Source organism: Trichosurus vulpecula, chromosome 3 (genome assembly GCF_011100635.1).
Source record: "Trichosurus vulpecula isolate mTriVul1 chromosome 3, mTriVul1.pri, whole genome shotgun sequence".
Lineage (NCBI taxonomy): Eukaryota > Metazoa > Chordata > Mammalia > Diprotodontia > Phalangeridae > Trichosurus > Trichosurus vulpecula.
The window spans coordinates 99,425,684-99,448,806 of record NC_050575.1 but is presented as its reverse complement, the minus strand read 5'-3'; the positions used below and the strand labels follow the sequence as shown (position 1 = coordinate 99,448,806).

Genomic DNA, 23,123 nt, shown 5'->3' with positions numbered 1-23,123 from the left:
GTTTAATGTCTATCTCTCTGGGAGGAAAAATATACTCATGACACACTTTTAAATCTAATCTGCATTATTAACACTTTTCAGTAAAGCAATAAATCAAGCCCTAATTTGTAGTGTTTGCCCATTTCCAGGGTGTAGATGCTCAATGAAAATTTAACACCCCTACCCTGTCTCTGTTTTTCTCTGTCTCTGTTGTTTCTGTCTGTCTGTCTGTCTGTCTCTCCAGTATGAGCCGGCTCTAGCACATACCCGACCTGACACTATATGGAATGCCCAGTACCCATAATGCTCCACTGTAAAAGAAGAAGGGAGGTCCAAGCAGTCATCCAAGCAGGCTAGAGAGTCCACTCTCCCCTCCTTTCAGTTGAGATGAAAGAAAAAATGAAGAATCTCTACAACTGGAGTCTTCCACTGTCACCCACCCCACCCCCACCCTCACCCCAGACCCTGTTTCCCAGAATCCAAGTGGGAGCAGTGTCAGGGAGGAGGGAAAAAGGAGCTGTTTCACTCTGCTTTCGGGCTTGACACAAGCAGCCATCTCTTGCCAGCAATGTTAAATACTTTCATATGGAGACCGAAAACCAACCAGGGTTGTTTTGTGTTTGTTTCTTGTTCTCCCTCTTCCCTGATGGGATCCTGACAGGAGTAGGGAACTCCTTCAAGCCCAACAATTGCTCCCAATCTCATTTCTTTAGGCTGGGCCTCTCCTGGCTGGATGCAGGAGTCCTCAGGACTGCCCAGAAGTCTAGTCCTGTATTAACAACTGTCTGCTGGACAGCTCCACTTTTGTGTCCCGTCGGCAACTCAAACCCAACTAGTCCAAAACAGAGGTCATTATCTCCCCCCTCCCCTCCCCACCAAGCCCATCCCTCTGCTAGACTTCCGCATCTTTGTGGAACGCATGCACCGCCAGCCTTCCAGTCACCCCGGTTTGTAACCCTGACTTTTCCCTCTCCCTCGCCCTCCATGTCCGGTCAAGTTGCCAGGTCTTGTGGGTTCTGCCTCCGTATTCTCATCCTCAAGCCTTCCTCTCCACTCACACGTGGCCGCCACCATAGTCCAGCTCCTTCTCATCTTTCGCTTGGACTATGGCAACAGCCTCCTCTCTCCAAACACCTGCTAATTCCTGGAATGCATAAGTCTGACAATAAGTCTCCTGCTCAAGAACTGTCAGTGGCTTCCTTTTGCTTCTAAGATAAAATAGAAACTCCTCTGCTTGGTTTTCTGATCCCTTCACAGTGTGGCTGTAACCTATTTTTATAGGTTTATCACAAATTACTCTCCTTTATGAACTCTACATTCCAACAAAACTTGGCCATTCCCCAATATTATATCCCATCTCCGTTCCCCTGCCTCGGATGTTCACCTTGTTTGCCTTTGTCTCTTGTAATCCCTAGCTTCCTACAGGGTTCAGCTCAGATGCCACTTCCTCCTTCCTACATAAGGTCTTTCCTGCTCGCTCTACCCTATCTGTCAGTGTTCTCTCTCTCCAAATCGCTTTGTGTGCAATATTTTATATTTAATTTTTATTAACATAATATTTTATATTTAATTTTTATTAACGTAGTATTTTATATTTAATTACCTATGTGTATGTTGTGGCCCTCAAGGGAATGTTAGCTCCTTGAGGGCAGAGGTTGTCCTGTTTCTGGTTTTTGTATTTCCAGCTCCTCACACAGCACTTTGCGCATAGTAGGTGCTTAATAAATGCTTGCGGAATGACTAATAAAAACTCACATTTCTGTTGTACTTCAAGGTTTATTCAAAGCACTTTCCTCTCAACAGCACTCTGAGGTAAGTGGTACCAATATTAGTGGCTTGCCTAACACGGCACAGCTGGTGACTGGTAGAACCTGGGTCTCCTGAGCCCAAGTCCAGCCTCTTTCAAGGACACCACACCTCTTTTTCCTACTGCCTTGCTTTTTCATGCCCAGGGAAAACCAGACACTCAAAATAATGGCAAGAAGTCAGGAGTCGGAGTTTTCACAAGCTGAAGGGTCTGGGCGTTGACCAAAGGATGCTACTGGCATGTGCCCGGCCAATAGCCCTTCCTGAGGGCACCTGAAAATCCAATTCTCTTCTTGTTCATCAGGGTGGCAAAGTAGATGGAACATTGCAGGGGTGGATTTAGCCGGTTTGCACCGGTTCGGCAGAACTGGTACCTAATTTTAGGTTCAGTTCAGTGAATTGGTTGTTAGCGGGGGGCGGGTGTCAGCGGTGGCAGCACCTTGGCTCGGTTCTCAGAACCGGTTGTTAATTTATTTGAATCTGGAATGCTGGATCTGGAGTTCAAACCCTGCCTTCAGACATGACCTCCTGTATGACCTTGGGAAAATCACTTAGCCACCCCTAATCTCAGGTTTCTCATCTATAAAATGGTTCCTAATAGCACCTCCCTTCCAGGGTTACTGGGAGGATAATACATACATACATACATACATACATACATACATACACATATATATATATATGTATACACACACACACACATACACACACACACACACACACATAGTGTTTCACAATCTTTACAATGCCACATAAACGTTAGCTGTCATGATTGTAATTGTGGTCCAGAAGAAAGGCTAGACTACCTCCCTCCAGTCAGAGTAGCCTCCTCTCCCCCATCTTCCTAACAACCTGAACAGCTTGTGAGGCAGGGCTGGCCTAGGCTCAGCATGAGCCCTGATTTTGGGGGGCTTCTCTGCCTCTCCTCATTGCCCTCCCCATCCCCACCCCCATTCTAAGGTGACCTCTCCTGGGTCAGGCGATGCCCCACATCGTCGCCCTATTCCTTCCTCTCACCCGTATTCAACCTTCCCAAGTGCCTCTGGGTGAAACAGGGGCTAATGAGTTATCAATCTGCTCTCCTGTTCTCATCAGCTCTCACAGCTTCAAATGCAGATGCCTCCCCAACCTATAGCAAGTGCCATAAAATAGAACTATTTTTATTCCTGCATATTTGTACTCTTTCAATAAAGCCTGAAATAGAAAATATAAATGATCATTATAGATTCCATTTATATGGGACACACTCTCTCTCTCTCTCTGCATATATATATATATATATATATATATATATATATATATATATATATCTCCAGGCCTCACTTTTCTTCGGAGTTCTGGTCTTAGATTTCTAGTTGCTTCCTATATATTCACTGGGTCAGAGATTTAGAGAAGGGGACCTTCAAGGTCACCTCATCCAATCTTATTTTTCAGTTGAAGAAAATGAGACCCAGAGAGAGGTTAAATAGTTTGACCAAGGCCATTGTGTGGTAAACAGAGCACTAGACTTAAAGAAAGCCACAGAGATCAGGGTTCAAATCTTGCCTTAGAGGCTCACCAGTTGTATGATCCTAGGCAAGTCATTCGCCCTCGATGGACCTCAGTTTCCTCATCTGTAAAATGAGAAGATGACTTCAAAGGTCCTTCTAGTTCTAAAGCCATGATCCTACATAGCTAAGCTTTGAATCCAAGTCTTTGGACTCAAAATTCAGCACCATACCAGGATGCTTCCTATTTGGATAGCTCATTGGCACTCCAAGCTGAGTGTGTCTAAAGATGACCTTATTACCTGAGGCCGAATGGCACAGTAGAAGGAGCAGTGATTGATTCTGCAGCCAAAGGATCTGGGTTCAAATTCTACCTTTAATACTTTCTATCTGTGTGACAACTCACTTAACTTCCTTGAAAGCCTCGGTTTCCTCATCTGTAAAATGAGGGGGTTGGACTAGTTGACCTCCGAGGTCCCTTCTGGCTCTATGATCCTGTTGACATTCATTCACTTTCCTTTAAAACCAGCTGCTATGATTTCCTGCTTTCTGTCAATGGTATAACTATATTTCTAGTAATTTGGGCTTGAAATCCCAGGCTTATCTCTGACACCTCCTTTTTTATACTAGGTGGCCCAGTGGATAGAGCCCTGGGCTTGAAGTCAGCAAGAATCCTTTTCCTGAATTCAAATCCAACCTCTGACACTCAGTAGCTGTGTGACCCTGAGCAAGTCACTTCCCCCTGTTTGCCTCTGTTTCCTCATCTGTAAAATGAGGCAGTCGGATTAAATGACATCTAAGGTCCTGTCCAGTCCTAGATCTGTAATTGCATTAATCTTCCCTAAACACAAACAGTGAGACAGAAGGAGCCTGAGGCCTGGGAGGGGCTGGTAGCAAAGTCTGCCTCTCCTCCTCCCTATCTGGGTGAGGCTGGACAAGTCACTTCCTTTTTCCCATTTCCCATTTCCCATTTTTCCTCCAGGTCTCTTCCAGACCTAAATGTATGACCGATGAAGTCTGATCGTCTCACTACTCTGACAATCCCTGCCATGATTACAATACAAGCTGCACGCTTCTTGGCTGGGCATCCAATGTCCTCCCCAATGTGGCTGCAGCCTATCTACTGTTACACGAGCTTATGCTATTCTCTCTCATGCTTCCAATCATGGATATTGGGCTTCATTTCCTCACATCTTCATCTGCCATTTCTCTGTCTAATATGACCTCCCCTCCCCTCTATTCCACCCCCCATTTCTGCCTTTATACTCGTGTGTGTGCGTGCATGCGTGTGTGTGTGTGTGTGTGTATGTGTGTGTGTGTGTGTGTTCAGTCGTGTCCAACTCTTTGCGACCCCTTTTGGGGTTGTCTTGGCAAAGATACTGGAGTGGTTTGCCATTTCCTTTTCCAGCTCATTTCACAGATGAGGAAACTGAGGCAAACAGGGTTAAATGACTTGCCCAGGGGCACACTGCTAGTAATCTGAGACCAGATTTGAACTAGGGAAGAGTCTTGCTGACTCCAAGCACAGCAACTCTATCCGCTGCACCCCCCAGCTGCCCGTGGGGGTGGGTGGGTATTACCATCCCCATTTCACAGATGGGGAAACTGAAATTCAAAGAAATCAAGTAAGTGTCTTACCCCTGTTCATACAGCTAATAAACGTCAGAGGCGGGATTTGAACTTCCTGGTGCTGCCCAGAACTATAGAGCTCCCGTGCTATGCTGACTATGTAGAAGCAAGCTCACAGGATGGTTTTACATAGCTCCCATGACTCAGATAACTCAGGTTTAAAATAGATCTCTCATTTCCCTAAATTACCTGGGAGATTGAAGAAAGAGGGGTGGTGGTGGCAAGTTGTTTTTTGCTTCCCCCCTCCTTTCTTCCCTCTGGGTTCTGCCTCCATTTCTGGACTTCATTTCAGAGCCTGAACATGAAGCCCCAGTGGGGGTGATTCTCTGGGAAAGGCATAGACCCCAGCTCTCTGTTCCATGGCCCTCAACTGCCGGCCCCTTCTCTTCAGGGGCTTCTTCTTGATTTATGACTGGGAGGCTACATTTGCAAAACACGATCATAAAATACCAAAGAGAGCATTTCCCAAGGACTCCTCCAAAATAAATTATTTCAGACATAACAGAAGCTGCTTAATAAATTCCACTCTTCTTGTTTCTTTGGGTATTTTAGAAACTGATTTATAAGTGCAATATCTCCTCTCAAAATGAGACAATCAACACAGGATAAAATTATCGAGTTATGAAAATAGGGGTCAGAATGAGGTGCAGTGCTTTAAATTAAACCAGAAAAAAATATCTTTCGCACCAAATTGACTCTTTTTGTCTTGGAAATGAATGTTTAATCAGCTAAGAAGCTCAAACCCTGAGAGAAGCCTTAAGAATATTTAATTTAGTAAAAAGGGCCCATTTCCAACAGACTATTGCTTTCCAACAAGGTCCCTTAAAAAAACAGAAAATCTGAACTTCTCTTTTCTCCCAAAAGGCTGAATAAACATGGTTAGGGGTGACAAGGACTGTGTTCATCTATAGGAACAGGTTTCGAGCTCTTGGCAATAATGAACGAATGGAAAAGCATTTATTAAGTGCAAACACAATGTGCCAAGAACTGTGCTAATTATATAAGGGAGACAGGCTTTGTGGAGCCACCTTTAGAAGATCTAAACAATCATGTCTGTCTGTCTGTCTGTCTCTCTCTCCCTCTCCCTCTCTCTCTCTCTCTCTCTCTCTCTCTCTCTCTCTCTCACTCTCCCTGTCTCTCTCTCTCCTGCTCTGTTAGCTCTGGGCTGTGGCTATCTTTACTTTTTCCTGTTAACTGGAGGGTGGAATGCCAAACTTCTCCTAATGCTTTCCTTTATAGTAGACAGAAACTGGACTTTTGGCCTTACTCCAGTCTGCATCTGCTGCCATGCCTGCTTTCCATTCCACAGAACAAGATGCCCTAGCATCAGGTACCCCTGGTGCCCTGTTCCCCTGCCCCTGATTTCTTGCCTCCTTTTGTTCGTTGACTCCTTCCATTAGACTGTAAGCTCCTTGAGGGCAGGGACTGTCTTTCTGTATATTAATTATATCTCTAGCACTTAACACAGTGCCTGGCATGTAGTAGGCGCTTCATAAATATTTATTGGATTGGATTTGACTTAAGCATGTACTCCCAGGAGAATGTAAGCTCTTCAGTCAAATGTATCATTTTCATATCTGTGTTCTCCAGTACCTATCACAGTGCCTGGCACATAGTAGGTGCTTCATAAATATTTATTGGATTGGATTTGACTTAAACATGTACTCCCAGGAGAATGTAAGCTCTTCAGTCAAATGTGTCATCTGTATCCCCGGTACCTAACACAGAGGTGTTTAATAAAACCTCTTGAATGAGTGAATAAATCTTGGACTAGGAGGTGGGCTTAGAGACACTAACAGAAACCCAAGCCTGGTATTGATATTATAGGAAGAGAGCTGCCCACAGCAGGGACCACGATCACCAGGGATGATTGGGATCAGGCCTATTTATGTATATTTCTCCTCCCCCTGATTGACCTACCCAGGAATAGAAACTGTGTCAATCTTTGTATCCCCACCTCCAACTTGTGCCATGTATATGGTACAGTGGGAAGAATTCTGGATGTTGAGTCAGGAGACCTGAGTTCAAATCCCGCTTCGGCTTTTTGCTATCCGTGTGACCTTGGACAATCGCCGAGCCTTTCTGAGCTTCAGCTTCCTCATCTTTAAAATGGGAGGGCTGGACGGGATGGACTCTGAAGTCCATTCCAGATCTAAATCTGTGAATGATGGATAGGGATCAGGGGTGGGGAACCTGCAGTCTTGAGGCCACAGGTGGCCCTCTGGGTCCTCAAGTGCAGCCCTTTGGCTGAACCCGCCTCGAGGCCACAGGCTTCCCACCCCTGGTAGGTACTTAATAAATGTTACTGAACTGAATTTCATGATTAAAAAAAAGGCTTTATAATACCCCTGCCTTCTGTGGCCTGGACTAAGCTAGATTAATGTACATTTTCAACTTTCCCTTTCAATGACAGCAATAACCACAATTCTCGTTTATTCAGTGGCCTTAATATTTATAAAGCAATTTCCTCATAGCAACCCTATGAAGTAGGAAGTGTGGGCATTATCATCCCCATCGTACAGGTGAGGAAACTGAGGCATGGAGTGGTAAGAGGACTTGTGGTCACACACCCAGTAAGGATCTGAAGCCTCCTGACTCCAAGCCCAGCGCTCCAGCCTCGTCACTGTGTGGGGTTCTCTTCTCTGAATCCTTTCACAGCATGTTGTTCATACCTCTCCAACATCTTCCCTCGATCTCATTTTCTAGATCTGTATTCTATTCTTTGTGTACATGTCTTACGTTCCCTACCAGGCTGTAAATCCTTGGAGAGCAGGGGTTGTGTCTCCCTTCCCCTCCACCCCCACCTAGAGACTACGTCTCACTTTGCTTTCTCTGTGTATCTCACCACCCCCTCCCCACCCCCACACTCCTCCCCTCTCCCCGAGGGCTATATGACAAAAGCACGAGTGAGCCAATCGCTCTTCCCTAATTTAGCTTTACATTCTGACCTGAAATCTCTACCTGGTCTCACACCATCTTCCCTGGGCAATGTTATTGTGCAGGTATTTCATTCCATAGAAAGAGAAAATAAAATAGGTCAAACCTCACTTATTTCCACTATTGGATTATGGGATTGGGAAGGCCAGTCTGAATTAATGAAAAGCTGGATTCAGTTTTATTTCTTTCAGACATCACCTGAAATAGGCCAAGAAATTGTTCTCCAATGGGCATTTCCCTTAAGCAGTAGAGAAGAGTGACTTATAATGAACTTGTAGGCCATATATATTTTGAAAGGCAAGGGATTTCATGGATGCGGGCGCCCCTTCCAGAGACACAGATCACAAATCGACCACACTTTAGCACACAGCTTAGTTTACAGCTTCATCAGATGAAAATGTTCGTCTTCTGCTGGGCAACTTTCTGGCGATGGGTGTCTCTGAACTTAGCAAGTCTGGGGTCCTTGAAAAGACCATACTTATAGGCTGTTCAGTTTGGTAAGATGGGTCAGAGTTGACCCGCCACGGGTAGAGTCTTTGAAGGCCATTTCTGTGCCTTGACGAGGTGTCAGAAGAGGTCATTAGGGGAGGAGGATATCCGTCTATCCACAGATGGATAGATATGCACATCTATAGATCTATACATGTATATGTGTATATACACACGCACACACATCTGCTGCTAACGTATTTGAGGGGGCTTGAAAAGTTTGTTTTTGACTAGGTTTGGCTTTTCCCTTGCTATCATCTTCTGCTGTTGCTTTTGAGTTGTTTTCAGTCGTGTCTGACTCTCCATGACCCCATTTGGGGTTTTCTTGACAGAGATACTAGAGTGGTTTGCTATTTCCTTCTCCAGCTCATTTTACAGATGAGGAAACTGAGGCAAACAGGGTTAAGTGGCTTGCCCAGGGTCATATAGCTAGTAAGTGTCTGAGGCCAGATTCGAACTCACAAAGATGAGTCTTCCGACTCCAGGCCCAGCACTCTATCCACTGTTCCACCCAGCTGCCCTAATTGCTTACTGGGTACCTCTAGCTGGATGTCCTGAGGGCAACTCAAACTTGCTATGTTTAAAACAATCCATACCTTTCTCCTTAAACTTGTCCGTCCTCCTAAACTTCTCTATTCTGCCATCCTTCCAGTCATGCATTTGTGCAACTTCAGAAGCATCCTCCATGCTCTTCTCTCCCTCAGCCTCCATAGCCAATTATTTACTGAGTTTTATCAATTCTCCCTCCACAACATCTCTCCCATTTATCCTCTTTTCTCCACTCAGCCACCACGTAATTCAAGATTTCACTTCCTCTCATCTGAACAACTGCAATGGCCTCCTGTTGAGATTCCCAGCCTTCAGGCGGCTCTTCCCTTTCCTACACTCTCAACAGTTGCCAAAATAACCTCCCTAAAGAACAGACTTGACCAGTTCACCCCTCCACTCTAGAATCTTTGGTGGCTCCCTGTTACTTATAGAAATACCAGTTCCTCTGCTTGGTATTTAAAGCTGCTGATTCCAACCTTTGCTTCCATGTTTATTTCACAATACTCTTTATGCACTCTGGTTTTTGGCTGGACAGGCCAACGTGCTGTTCTTAAAACTTGACCATTCACCTTCCACCCCTGTATGGAATGCTCTCCCCCATTCACCTCTTAGAATCCTTAGCTTCCTTCTGAGCTCAGCTCAGCTGCTGCCTCCTACGGGAAGACTTTCCTAATTCCCCTCATTATCAGCGGTGTCTTTCCTCAAATGATCGCTTATTTTCTTATTTGTTTACTTGTTCACATCTCCTAGGGGAATGTAAGTTCCTCAAGGTCATGGTCTCTATGTTTCTGTACCTCTCCCCCTCCCCCAGTATCTTACCCATCTTAAGAAATGATCATTGAATCAAACATTTAATCCATCTCATTTCATGATCAGTAGTTAATGATTGCAATAGCAAATGAGCGATTATTTTCACCAAAACATCCCAATTCAGGCTGGTAAAGGTAAGAGAAAAGGTTACTCACCGTGGGTAGTTGACTTGAGAGGAGGTGCCCATCTTGAGTCAACATGTTAGACACCATGATGGCGGGCAGGTCCATGTTTTGATAGGAATATGTTGGTATCAGGCTGTTTGGAGGGAGGCTGTGGCAGAGTGAATGATAGCCGGTCTCGTGGTCCACCAGATGAAGAAGGGAGGGGTCTGGGAGATTAGGAGGAGTTATGGGAGGGATTTCATAGTCTTCATTATTCTCACTTTGCCCATTATAAGTCTAAAATATTAAAAGGATATTTTCTTAATGTATCACTTCTTTGCCACCACAGAATCACAAAACAGCATTTATAGCAGAGTCTCTTTGTCAAACCCCTCATGAACGAGCCCCACGAGGCAATTTCTACAACACCGATAGCGTAATGGCCATTCCCAAGGCTCTGCCAACATCACTGGGCCAAACTCCTTCCTCCCAAAGCCAAAGGCTCTTCTAATGACCCAACTAACCCAAGCCTGACTTTGCTAACCAGGGCATTCTACAGTAAGGCTGGAGGAAGGTAGACAGAGCCCTCCCCCCAGCTTCATTCCCAACCCAATCTCCAGCCCCAGACCTGTCTGATTGTCCCTCTCAGTCTTGTTTTTCTGCTTGGTTGTTGCTCAAAGTCAAAATGTACTACATAAATCTTAGTAATAAATAAATGCACCTCCCTGGAGAGCCCTGAGGCTGGGAGCTTTCTCCCAGGTATCTCAATGCCTGTACTGCTCAAAATTCAAGCAACTTGCTGATGTCCAGCAAGTACGGACCAGCCTGTTTGGTGCCCAATTATTGAACTGTCTGCTTTAAAAAAATCTTGGTGGCTAAGATATTCATTAGGGACTGTGAGAATATCAAAATAGCTTTGTGGAGTGTGATAAAGTGCATCAAAAGTTTATTCACTATTTAGAAGTAATGCCTGATTTAAAGCCAGAAAGAAATACAGATGTGTGCAAAAAAATGGCCAAGTGTGACAGCCTTGATATATCTTTTACTCTTTTTTCTCCTCAAGATGAGCTATAGCTGCTGATCCACCTTCTAAACCTTAATATTCTTTTGATGTGTTAAAAGCTTCTAATGAATTTAACCTTCATGACAACAGCATGTATATTAGATTAAATAGCATTTATGAAGTGCCTGCCGTGTGCCAGGCACTGTGCTGTGGGCTATTGGCAAATACTATCTCATTTGATCCTGACAATAATTCTGAGACAGGTGCTATTACAACCCTCATTTTACAGTCCAGGAAACTGAGACACAGAAAGGTTAAATGACTTGCCCAGGGTCACACAGCTGGTACATGTTTGAGGTCAAATTTGAACTCAGATCTTTCTGATTCTGGGCCCAGTGCTCCGAGTCACCTAGGTGCCTGTGAGCATTAAGATTTGCAAAGCACTTTATATGTATTATCTCATTTGAGGTTTACATATGTAGATTTTATATACTCTATTACGCTATCACTACCCCCTCTCCCCCTCAAGAAGACAGAACTAGCAACAGCAATATTCCTGCCTCTGTGCGAGAAGAAATTTTATTAGTTCATGGTTGAGCAAAACAGTTCCATGATAGTGATGTCCAGGGGCTGGGAGAGGGAAGGAGGGGAATGTTTTAAGGATACAGGTGCTTGTGGGCATCATAGGCTGAGGTCCTGACCTTGCTGGGCTATAGGATGGATGGGTTTCATAGGTTTTAGGGGGAGGTGGTGGATGTGATGGAAAGAAAGCCCTGATTTGGAAGTTGGGAGCCTTGGGTGCTAGCCCTGCCTTTGCCACTAACTTGTTGTGTGACCCTGAGAAAGTCATTGCCCTTCTCTGGGCGCTCTGCCGAGTGAGGGGGTTGGCCGCGATGACCTCTAAGGTTCCTTCCCTCTCTGGTGGTCCAAGAGTCTATGAAGTCTTGGGGAGGGGAACGGCGAGCAGGAGCCTCTGCCTCAGGACCATCCCACAGAGCCAGTCCCTCTAGGGGGGCATAGAACAGCTGGGGGAGTCAACACAGGCAGCATTTGAGGCTCTTGTTTTTGAATGTTGAAGGTTTCATTCTCTGAAGTTCTGCTCTATCTGCATGGCTCAAGAAGATTTTAACGACCATTTTCAAAAATCACCTGATACCATGGCTGGATTTAGATGTAGTGTCTGATTTAAAGCCAGAAAGAAATACAGATGTGTGCAAAAAATGGCCATGTGATTAAGCCGGCTTCCTCAGATTCAGTGAGAGCATTTTAAACCTCCTCTACCTTGCATCTAAAAGAATCAATCTATTTAACCTGGATTCGAAAGCCTCTAGGCAAATGCCTAGATTTCCAAAATATCTTTTAATACCTGCCTCCCTCTTGCTGTCACCTCTAGATCCCAGGCGTGTTTGTGTATAGAGTATAAGCTCCTTGACGGTAAGATTGATTGATCTTTGGTTTTATATTCCAGTAGCTGGTACAGTGCCCAGCACACAGTAGGTGCTTAATAAATGCTTGCTGGATTGACTTGCGTGGTAGTGCTGTTACTGTAGGCCAAGATTTGCCAGCTTGTTCCCTGCTGGGAGAGTTTCAGGGACTCTTATTCTCATCTGGGGTATGGGATGTATGCGTGTGGGGTTGGGAATGTCTTCTGGACTCCTCAGGTTCCCTGATTTCACTCAAACAGGACAATCACAGCTCAGGCCTCACTTTAAACCAGCAGAGTTTACATATTTTGAGAGAAGGTGTGATTTCATTTCTTGGGTTTGTATCCCAGAATCTAGGGCAGGAGTGAGGAACCTGAGGCCTCAAGGCCACATGTGGCCTCTCTAGGTCCTCAAGTGTAACCCTTTGACTGAATTCAAACTTCACAGAACAAATCCACTTAATAAAAAGGATTTGTTATGTAAAACTTGGACTTAGTCAAAGGACTGCACCCAGAGGGGCCACGTGTGGACTCGAGGCCACATGTTCCCCACCCTTGATCTAGGCTCTGTGAGGGCAGCAACTGTTTTGGTTTTTGTCTTTTGCATCCCCAATGCCTAGCATGGTGCCTGGCACATAGTAGATGCTAATAAATGCTTGTTAAGTCTGTAGCGTGAATCCCAATCTCCTTCTTGATCCTACTCTCCTCTGGCTCAGGGATTGGTTCCTGGGACCCAAGCCTTCTTCTTCTTCTTCTTCTTCTTCTTTTTTAAAATTGTAAACAGGGCAGAGGAATAAATGAATGCCTAACAGCCCTTTCCTCCCTCCTTCCCTCCCCCTCTCCCTACCCCAGGGGTCTGGTAACCACTTTTCATTTTGGGGATGGGGACTTAGATTCTGTTAAGAAGAAGTCTGTGGATCCTTTCCCAGATATTTAAGAGGATTTCAGAACATGGCACGGAGATGGATTTGAATAAATCAGCCTTCTCAAGCTCATTCCTCCAAGTGGTTTATTTTTATATCAGGTCTACAAGCAAGTGGCTTTGCACTGCTTAATGAAATTATGTAAAACCTCATTAGTTTCCTGAAGCTCTCATGGAGGAAGCCAGGGTCCTACAGAGGTGCTCTGAGTAAGTCTTTCCTTTCCTTGGTCCTGTTTCCTCTGTCATTGGACTAGACGGTCTCTGAGGGCCCGACCAGCTCTGATGTTTTACAAGTCTCTGACTGATCTTAGGGGATGCTTCATTTTCCATATGAAAAAAGTGGGTCACTGATCACAGCCCCTGAATATTCCTCTTAGGAGTACAGTGCTCCGCAGGCAGGGGGAAAGCAACATCTCTTAAATTACAATGCCTTTGAAATCATCTTAAGTATTCCACAGTTATGTCAGAATTAGGATCACAGCAACACACAATCAGAATCAGATTAGACAATACCCAATCAAGATAATCGGTCTCAACAGTTGGAAGCGCTGCCCATTTTCCCCGGGGCTGGCTCCCAGAGTTCTGCTTTGCCAACAAGCAATACTTGAATGATGCTTTTGCTAAGGGAGCGGAGGGATGGGGCTGGGTGGGGGAGGGGTGCTTGGCTCACCAGGTTCAGGGGTGGTTGGCATGGTTGGCCAGGGTCAGGGGCCTGCCATACAGTTCCATGTACATACTTCCCCTGAATCGGCACAATAAAACTTTACAATAAAACATATCATTACAGACATCTAGTTTTAGTGGAACACTACAATTGCACAGTGCTTTCTAAAAAAAAAAATTTATTAACCATTTACAACTTCTTCCAGGAATTGCTTGGTCTACACAGCTGTGTGAAAATCAGAGAGACCCAACTGAGCCCGGCTTGGGGACTGCACTGAAGGGCCCACTCTAACTAATGCAGGGTTTTGCATATTCTTTTAGCATTTTGGGAGAGAGAAAATACAATCAGTTCTAGAGGCAGTCAGGTAAACAAACAGAAAAAAAAACCAGCCTGGAACTGGGGTGTACTTCTGGCTCTGCCCCTAGCTTAGACAAATCACTTCACCTGTCTGACTTAGTTTCCTTCTCTGTGTGTGTTGGAATAGATGGTCTCTACAATCCCATCTTGCTCTGACATCCTAGGAGTCTAAATTTCCAATAAATTCACAACTGGCTGGGTAGCCAATTGGGATAATTCTCCCACAAATCCACTTTTCCTTGAATCATCTTGGCAATCTGTCTTCCATTCACTGGCTAATCACATCAATCAAATGTGGCCATACAGAAAGGTACATGTGTACCCTGGGCTCTGTCACATACTGTTGGGTGTTGGGGGGGGGGGAGGGATGCAGGAGCCCATCAAGGGTCCATCTCACTGATCTAAACACTATGGCAAAGAACCAATCAGGAGCCAGAGCCAAGTCCCCAGGTCAGAGTTATAAAGAAGGATAACAAGATCTGGAGAGATGCCTGCCCAGCAAACGAGAATTGAGGCCCCAAACAACAAAGAACAGTGTTTAATCCCTCTGCCACACGACAGCCTGTCATGGATTCGAAGAGACTAATTGTGTCTTTGCTTCTCCAGGCTAAACATTCTCGCCGTCTTCAATGATCTTTGTATGGCATGGTTTCAGATACCTTCTTAATTCCAGGGAGGATAAGTGGCTTAGTTAAACATCACACAGCTAGTTAACTGTAGAGATGGGGCTGGGATTCTGCACTGTTCCTTTCTCCTTTCCCCAAACTCTTTCTGTCTCTTTTCCTCTCTATCTTCCTTCCTTCCTTTTTCTTTCTCTCTCTCCCTCCCTCTTTCTCTATCTCTCCCTCTCTCCTTCCTTCCTTTTCTCTCCCTCTCTCTGTCTCACTCCCTTCCTCTGTCTCTCCTTCTCTTTCTCCATTTTTCTCTCTCTCTCTGTCTCTCTCTTTCTCTCTGTCTCTCTCTCCGTTTCTCTCTCTCCCTGCCCCTCCCATATGTTTTATCCCATTTTATAGGCAGCTAGCTGTTATAGCAAACAGAGCTCTAGCCCTGGAACCAGGAGGACCTGAGCTCAAATCCTGCCTCATACTCTTATGTGATCCTAGGTAAGTCACTTCATCTCAATTTCTCAGCCTCAGTTTCCTCATCTGTAAGATGGGGGTGATAACCTATTCTATAGGGTTGTTGGGAGGCTTAAATGAGATAATATATGTAAAGTAATTTGTAAACCTGAAATCATCCTAGGAGTCTAATATTCTAATAAATTTACAACTGGTTAGGTAGCCAATTGAGATTAGTCTCCCACAAATCCACTTTTCCTTAAATCATCTGGACAATATGCCTTCCGTTCCATAAATGTTAGCTTTTACTATCACTATTATTTTCCATCCCCACCTCTACGTAGAATTTAGCATGTATAATGTACATATGTGGCTCTATTTTGATAATTCTAATCAAAAGCTGCATGCAGGCAGTATTTGCTGATTTCCGATATGTAAATCCTCACACTGAAAATTTAACAATCAGCTCTCCTGAGCCATTTTAGCTAGCTCCAGCATATACCTGGATGTGCTGCAGCAGAGGCTTTAGATCTGTCATAATCACTTCTTCAGTGATGGGGAATAGACATAGTTCAGCAGCTTTTCTTTTAACCAATTTATTTTAATTAACTCCTCTCTCCACCCCATGGGAAGGATAAGATAACATATCATTGGCTCTGTTTCAAGAAGTACTCTAACAGGATGATGGAGATACCTTCCAGGTATGGAAATGCCCATCACAGGATCAGAGAATTTAAGCTGGAATCTGGAAAGGACTTGAGAGGTCACCTAGCCTAATGCCCCACTCTTTAGAGGAGGGAATGGATACCCACAGAATGAGGTAATTTATCCCAGGCCACACAAGGAGTAGGACACCAAGTCAGGATCCAAATCTAGGCCCCCTGTTTAGGGGTTTTCTTGGCAAAGATACTAGAGTGTTTTGCCATTTCCTTTTCCAGCTCATTTTATAGATAAGGAAACTGAGGCAAACAGGGTTAAATGACTTGCCCAGGGTCACACAGCTAGTCAGTGTCTGGGGCCATATCTGAACTTGGGTCTTCCTGATGCCAGGCCCTGTGTTCCATCCATTGGACCACCTAGCTGCCTATAACTGAGAAGATGATTTGCAAATAATTAGGTACATAGAAGTTGTATACAAAGGCGATGGAAGGTAGTCTCAGAGGGAAGGCAGTAGCAGTGAGAACAGAGGGGAGACCAGGAATGGATTCTTGGAGCAAGTGGGATTTGGGCTATCTTGAAGGAAGATGGGAAAACATGAGATGGAGGTGAGGAGGGAGAGCATTCCAGGCATGGGGCCAGCCAGGGAAAAGGCCTGGAATCTGGACATGGAGGAACACCAAATCTAGTGCTGTTTTCCCCATACCCTCCAGCCTTGGGTCTCAAATGCAGACAGAAGATTGGGAGATGGAACGCTCACACAGAGCCACAGAATCCTGAATGGCCAGTTCAGAGGTTTAACTAACTAGTGAGCACTAGGGAGTCTATTCAGAATTTCAAATGCAATCAAGACTTTTAAGTGCAATAAAGCCCCATCTGCTGGATTCCCTACCTTGGAATCTGAAAGGTCCTGAGCATTGTGTAGTTCAGAGGGCAGAGGATGGGGAGGAGCCAACAAGGCCCAAGCTCTATTCACATTATTCCTTCCCTATAACTGGGATGTCATTCCCCCTCCCCACCCTATGATCTCTTGCTGAAATCCTATCTTTAAAACCTGGTTATAATTGATTCACCTGTCCTAGCCAGGAGTGATATCTCTCTCATCTGATCTCCTGAAACTCTCTATTTGTGACTTTAATGCATTTAACCCATTGTTATGTGCATTACATTTATCTGTGAACACATCAACATCCTTATAAGACTGTATGTTCTATGAAGGCAAAAATCATGGCTTAATTTATGCCCACATCTCCGTAGTGTCCAGCACGAAGCTTTGCACACAGCAGAGACTCAATCGATGTTTCTGGAATAAACAAAGTTCATCTTGACAATAACCTGGCTCAGGAGGAGGAGAAAGAGAAAGGGACATGGGGTAGAATGGTGGTCTCTGTCCCAGGGCCCCCAGGGTAAAGTCACTGATACCATATTAAAGGCTCACTCTTGGCCCTGCTTCTGTTCGGTTTCTAGTCTTCCTTAGTGAGTGACTTGGGACACTGGAGACTGCATGCCCAAGGCTGGTACCAGCCAGTAGTTTCCCTTTCAAATATGGCACCAGGGAGTTACCAGTTTCTGCCAGACCCATGATGACTCATATTTTTAGCTCTCATGCTACAGGATTAAAGAAAACAGAGGCATAAGACAAATGCCAACAAAAATCATGGTTTCTGCTCCCTATAGTCTTATTTTTCAGGAAATTTTTATTCAGGTTAGCAAGGTGGTCAGGGCTACTGGAGGCAAACACTTGTCTTGTCAAACAGCACCGAGTAGCAAGCACTAAGATTGTATTTGGCAGATACCGTGGCAGGGAATTCAGATTGGGGAAATTAGTAGGAAATATACAGATCAATACCGATCCACACTTGGCTTGACAACTGGACGTGGCTGGCATAACATGATGGCTGGGCAGCTATACAGCTCTAGGTTGACCTTAAGTCTAAAGAAAATGAAGTTGACAGGATGATTAAAGTCAATCTGAGGCCCAGAGAGGTTAAGCTTGTCCAGGGTCACACAGGCAGGGTCAGTGGCAAAGTTGGGATTCAAACTCAGCTCTATAGACTCTTTTCCCTGAACTCTGCCGCCTCCATCACTTGCCTTAAGCATCTCTTAGGCTGAGTTTCCTAATAAGTGATTCATTAGGTATTCATTAAAGCACTTCTAATGTGCCCAGGGCTGTGCTGGAGACTGAGCTGGGAGGGGTGAGGAGAGAAACTGATAAGTCATTGACATTCTTCATTTGTTTCAACTTTCAGTGGAGGATCCATTAGGGCAGAAGTCCTCTTTGGGGACTGGAATAGCCCCGCCAGGCAGACTTGCTCCATCCTCTGTGCCTGGGACTTTTCTGTCCCCCCAGTGCAAGGTCAAACATCTTGTTTGACTGCAAAGGGAAGAACCAGGTGGTTCGTGAGGGAGGATTCCTCGGCAGGAACACTAAAGACCTAGAATCATGGCTTTGGAAGGCAGCACAGGAGCCCCCAAAATACAACAACCTCTAGCTCTGGGATCAGAGGATCTGAGTACCCACATCTACTCCTTACTACCTGCGTGACCTTGGCAGAGTCATAGCCCTTCCTAGGGCCTTGGTTTCCTCATTTGTAAGAGTTTTGAGTTGGACTAGATGAAATCTAACATCTCTAGTCTAACTCTTTCATTTTTCAGGTGAGGAAACTGAGATTCAGAGAGGGAAAGGGATTTGTCCAAGGTCACATAGTGAGTCCCTGCAGGGAGGACTAGAACTCAGATCTTCTGTGTGCTGTTTTTCGGTATATAATAGAGAGAGGCAGGGTGAATGGCAGTAGGGTGGGAGAGAGGGATGGAGGGGGAAATAGGAGGAATCACAGACTACCAGAGCTGTAAACGAGAGCTTAGACATATAGCCCGATCTTGTTTTATATTGTTTTAAGAGCTATGACATTAAAGCCCAGAGAGGAGAGAAGACTTGCTCAAAGTGACACAGTAAATTGGACGTGGAACATAGCACAGGAACCTGGGTCTCCTGACTCCTCATTGTTTCTTTCATTTGAAAATCAAAACTTCAATACACTGGAAACTACCCAATGAACCAGAAGTCTTTTGAACAAATAAGCATATGTTGTATCAAAATATTGTAATAACGTGATTATGAAAATTCATTTAAAGAGGCAATTAACCCACTTTACATACTAAAATATGCTGACACATACATGCTTCCTACTAATTCAATCAAATTCTGAATTGGTGGGACTTAGACTTCATCCTGCTCACAGGTAAACAGTTGGTTCGGAAACCTCATGAATATCCAGAGTCAGACGGTCTCTTAAAAGGTCATTTGATTCATGGCCCTGCTTTCAGGAAAGATGTGACATAGTACATGACATGGTACTCTTCTGAAAGTGCTCCATGAAGTAACTCAAGGACTAAGAATCCCATTGAAAATTCCTTCCTTATGTCTCACCCACATGCTTCCTTTTGGGGAGCCAGAAGGGCCAACCAGGGATCATCTGGTTCAATCTCCTTTTTCACAGATGAGTGAACCGAGACCCAGAGAGGGAGAGATTATTGTCACACTGGCTGGGTGACAAGAAGCTAGGGGTCAAAAGTGGAGAGTGTTGGACTTGAATCCTGCCTCAGATGCTTAATAGCTATATGACCCTGGGCAAATGATTTAACCTCTTCTCCAACTCAGTTTCTTCGTCTATAAAATGGGGATAATAATAGCCCCTCCCTCTCAAGGTCGTTATGAACTTCAAAGGAGATATTATCTATAAAGTAGTTCACAAATCTTAAAGCATTCTATAGATGCTAGTTATTATTATCAGTAACATTGCTAATAATTATAATAATACTATCAGAACCCAGACTAGAATTTAGGTCTCCTGAGTTCCAGGCCAAGGGCTTTTTCCATGACCTCTTCTTGTCTAATTTTATTATATCTGATTCAGTGAACTCAAGAACTAAGTCAATCAAATGACTGCTATTTTCAGAATCCCATAGACCTAAGTACAAGACCCATGATAGCTATTCAAAAAATGCTTGCTAATTGTCCATTGTGATTCAGAGAAGTTTCTGGCCCTTTCCCTTACTTTGTGCCCAGGTCCCTGTGATGGAAGGGTTTCTGTTAAAAATCTCTTAAGCTGATATATAAATAATCCTTTTAATAAAAACTCTTAAATATGCCCCTAAATAATGTAACATCTTCCTAATGGAGTTGTGAATGGCCTTTAAGGCAGAGTGCTTACTTTGCAGGTGGCACAGTACAGTGAGGGGCATGCCCTTTAAAGGAAACAAAAAAGTTTGATATAATATTAAAAACAGAAAATCTACAGTGTTGTAGATGTATCCATGAAGTTTGGGTCATCTCATTAACCCATACTCATATGAATAGGCATTTGGTTAAAAAGAGTATTGAATTTGGACCTCTGACACTTTCTAGCTGTGTGACCATGGGCTAATCATTTAACCTCTCTGATTGTCAGGCCTCCTCAACTGTAAAATAAAAAAGACAACAATCCTTGTCATACCTACTTCACTGGATTGTTAGGATCAGATGAGTTATGGATAAAGGGTGTTTTATAAAACCTAAAGATGTATATAAATGCTAGGCATTATCATCTTGGTTGTTTGTAGTCATTGTCATCATCATCATCATCATCACCGCTACCACCACACCACCATCATCACCCCTTCCACCATCATCTTTACCATCACTATAATCATCACCACCCTACCACCATCATCATCATCATTATCATCACCACTACCACCATCACCACCCCTCCCAGCACCATCATCACTATCATCATCACCACCCTACCATCATCATCACCACCACATCACCATCATCTTCATCACCACACACCACCACCATCATCATTATCATCACCACTACCACCATCACCACCCCTTCCACCACCATCATCACTATCATCATCACCACGTTACCATCATCATCATCCTCACTACCACCATCACCACCACACCACCATCATCTTCATCACCACCACTACCATCACCACCACCATCATCATCATCATCACCACTACCACCATCACCACCCCTTCCACCACCATCATCACCATCACCACCACCCTAACACCATCATCATCCTCACTACCACCATCATCACCACACCACCATCATCTTCATCACCACCACCATTATCATCACCACTACCACCATCACCACCCTTCTACTGCTATCATCGCCATCATCATCACCACCACCATATTCATAACCACTAGCACAACCATCACTACCACTATCCTCATCACCATTATCATCATCACTACCACTGTCACCACCCCTTCCACCACCATCACCACCACACCATCATCATCTTCATTACCACCACTACCATCACCACCACCATCATCATCATCATCATTATCATCACCACTACCACCATCACCACCCCTTCCACCACCATCATCACCATCACCACCACCCTAACATCATCATCATCTTCACTACCACCATCATCACCACATCACCATCATCTTCATCACCACACACCACCATCATCATTATCATCACCACTACCACCATCACCACCCCTTCCACCACCATCATCACTATCATCATCACCACCATATCACCATCATCTTCATCACTACCACCACCATCATCACTACTACCACCATCACCATCATCTTCATCACCACACACCACCATCATCATCATTATCATCACCACTACCACCATTACCACCCCTTCCACCATCATCATCACCATCACCACCACCCTAACACCATTATCATCCTCACTACCACCATCACCACCACACCATCATCATCTTCATTACCACCACCACCATCACCACCACCATTATCATCACTACTACCACCATCACCACCCTTCTACCGCTATCATCACCATCATCATCATCACCACCACCATCTTCATAACCACTAGCACAACCACCACTACCACTATCATCATCATCATCATCATCACCACTACTACTGTCACCACCCCTTCAACCACTATCACCATCACCATCACCTTCACCATCATCATCATTACCAGCACCACTACCTGGGTTCCAATATTGGTTCTGCCATATACTATTTGTGTGAACTTGAGCAAGTCCCTAGCCTCTCTGAACCTCTTATCCTCATCTGTGAAATGAGATTAGAAGGACACAAGTTCCATGAAGGCAGGGACAATCTCACTTTTGCATTTCTATCTCCAGTGCCTCATATGTTGTCTGTTGCATGCACAAAGCTTGTTCATTGAATGACTGACCAGATTTGACCCTCGGGACAATAATAATTCTTTACAGAGGCATGATGCTTTCACAGTTTTAAAGATCTGAATTCCTTATTATCTCATCTTTCTGTGAGGCAGGAAGGGCTGGGATGGTCATTCCCATTTTTCAGATGGGGAAACTGAGGCTAAGAAAATTTAAAGGACTTGCCCCAGGTCACAAAACTAAAAAGTAACCAAGGGGGTGGGTGAGTGTGGAGGACTAGAACCCAGGTTCCCTAACTCTGAGGCCGGTGTTCTTCCACTGTACCAAACCACCTCCCTTCAGCAAGAGAAATCTGGTATTGTCCTTTTAGCTGCCTATCTGTTCCCATTCGCTCCTTAAAAAATGTGGACAGTATCTTATCCTAAACTGAAATTCTTTCAAATAGAGTAGAGAGCCGAAGACTATAACTTCTTACGTGTAGAGTGATTTTATGAATTCAGGGGGGACTGAAATACAATTTTGTCCACCTTGTCTGTGTTCATAATGACCAAGCGAAATTAATCACAGCGGAGAATCCCCCCGTGTCAGTTATTGGAGAGATTTCTAATAGAATCTTTCTGATTCATGTCTCGCAGTATATCAGATCTGGAGTGCTCTAGCCCTTCTCAAAATCCACACAATTATGCCTTCTGGTTGGCCTGTCATTTTCCTAGAATAAAAATGTCTCTTAAAAAAAGGCATCCACATAAACGAGAAGGAGAAAATAAAAAGAGCTACTTACTGTAGCACTGGACCTGCACTGTGGGACGATTTAATCTCACACCCAAGCTTTATTTACCCCAGCCAGCATAGGAATGAGGCAAATGGGATGAGCTAGGGAAGCTACTTCCATTCATGCAACACATCCAATTTGGCACTTGCTGCCTTTCTCCTTCTCTCCGCTCTGTAAGTTACTGTTTTTGTGGGCGGTGGAATTGCTATCCCATAGGCTAAAGAATGGTTCTAGAATGGGAGACCGTCAAATTATACATTAGTTTTGTTTATTAAAAATATAACCAGGAAAGACCACATGAGTCCCAGAGG

General features: G+C 44.4%; 1 protein-coding gene across 2 annotated transcripts in view; it reads right to left on the bottom strand.

The window, feature by feature from the left end:
• The window catches only part of TOX2 (TOX high mobility group box family member 2), a 324,865-nt gene that overhangs the window by 101,676 nt on the left and 200,066 nt on the right, over positions 1-23,123 (bottom strand). For both annotated transcript variants that reach the window (XM_036748221.1, XM_036748222.1), the window contains one exon: positions 9,842-10,087. In XM_036748221.1, coding sequence (XP_036604116.1) covers positions 9,842-10,087 — 246 coding nt within the window. The remainder of the gene's footprint in view (positions 1-9,841; positions 10,088-23,123) is intronic.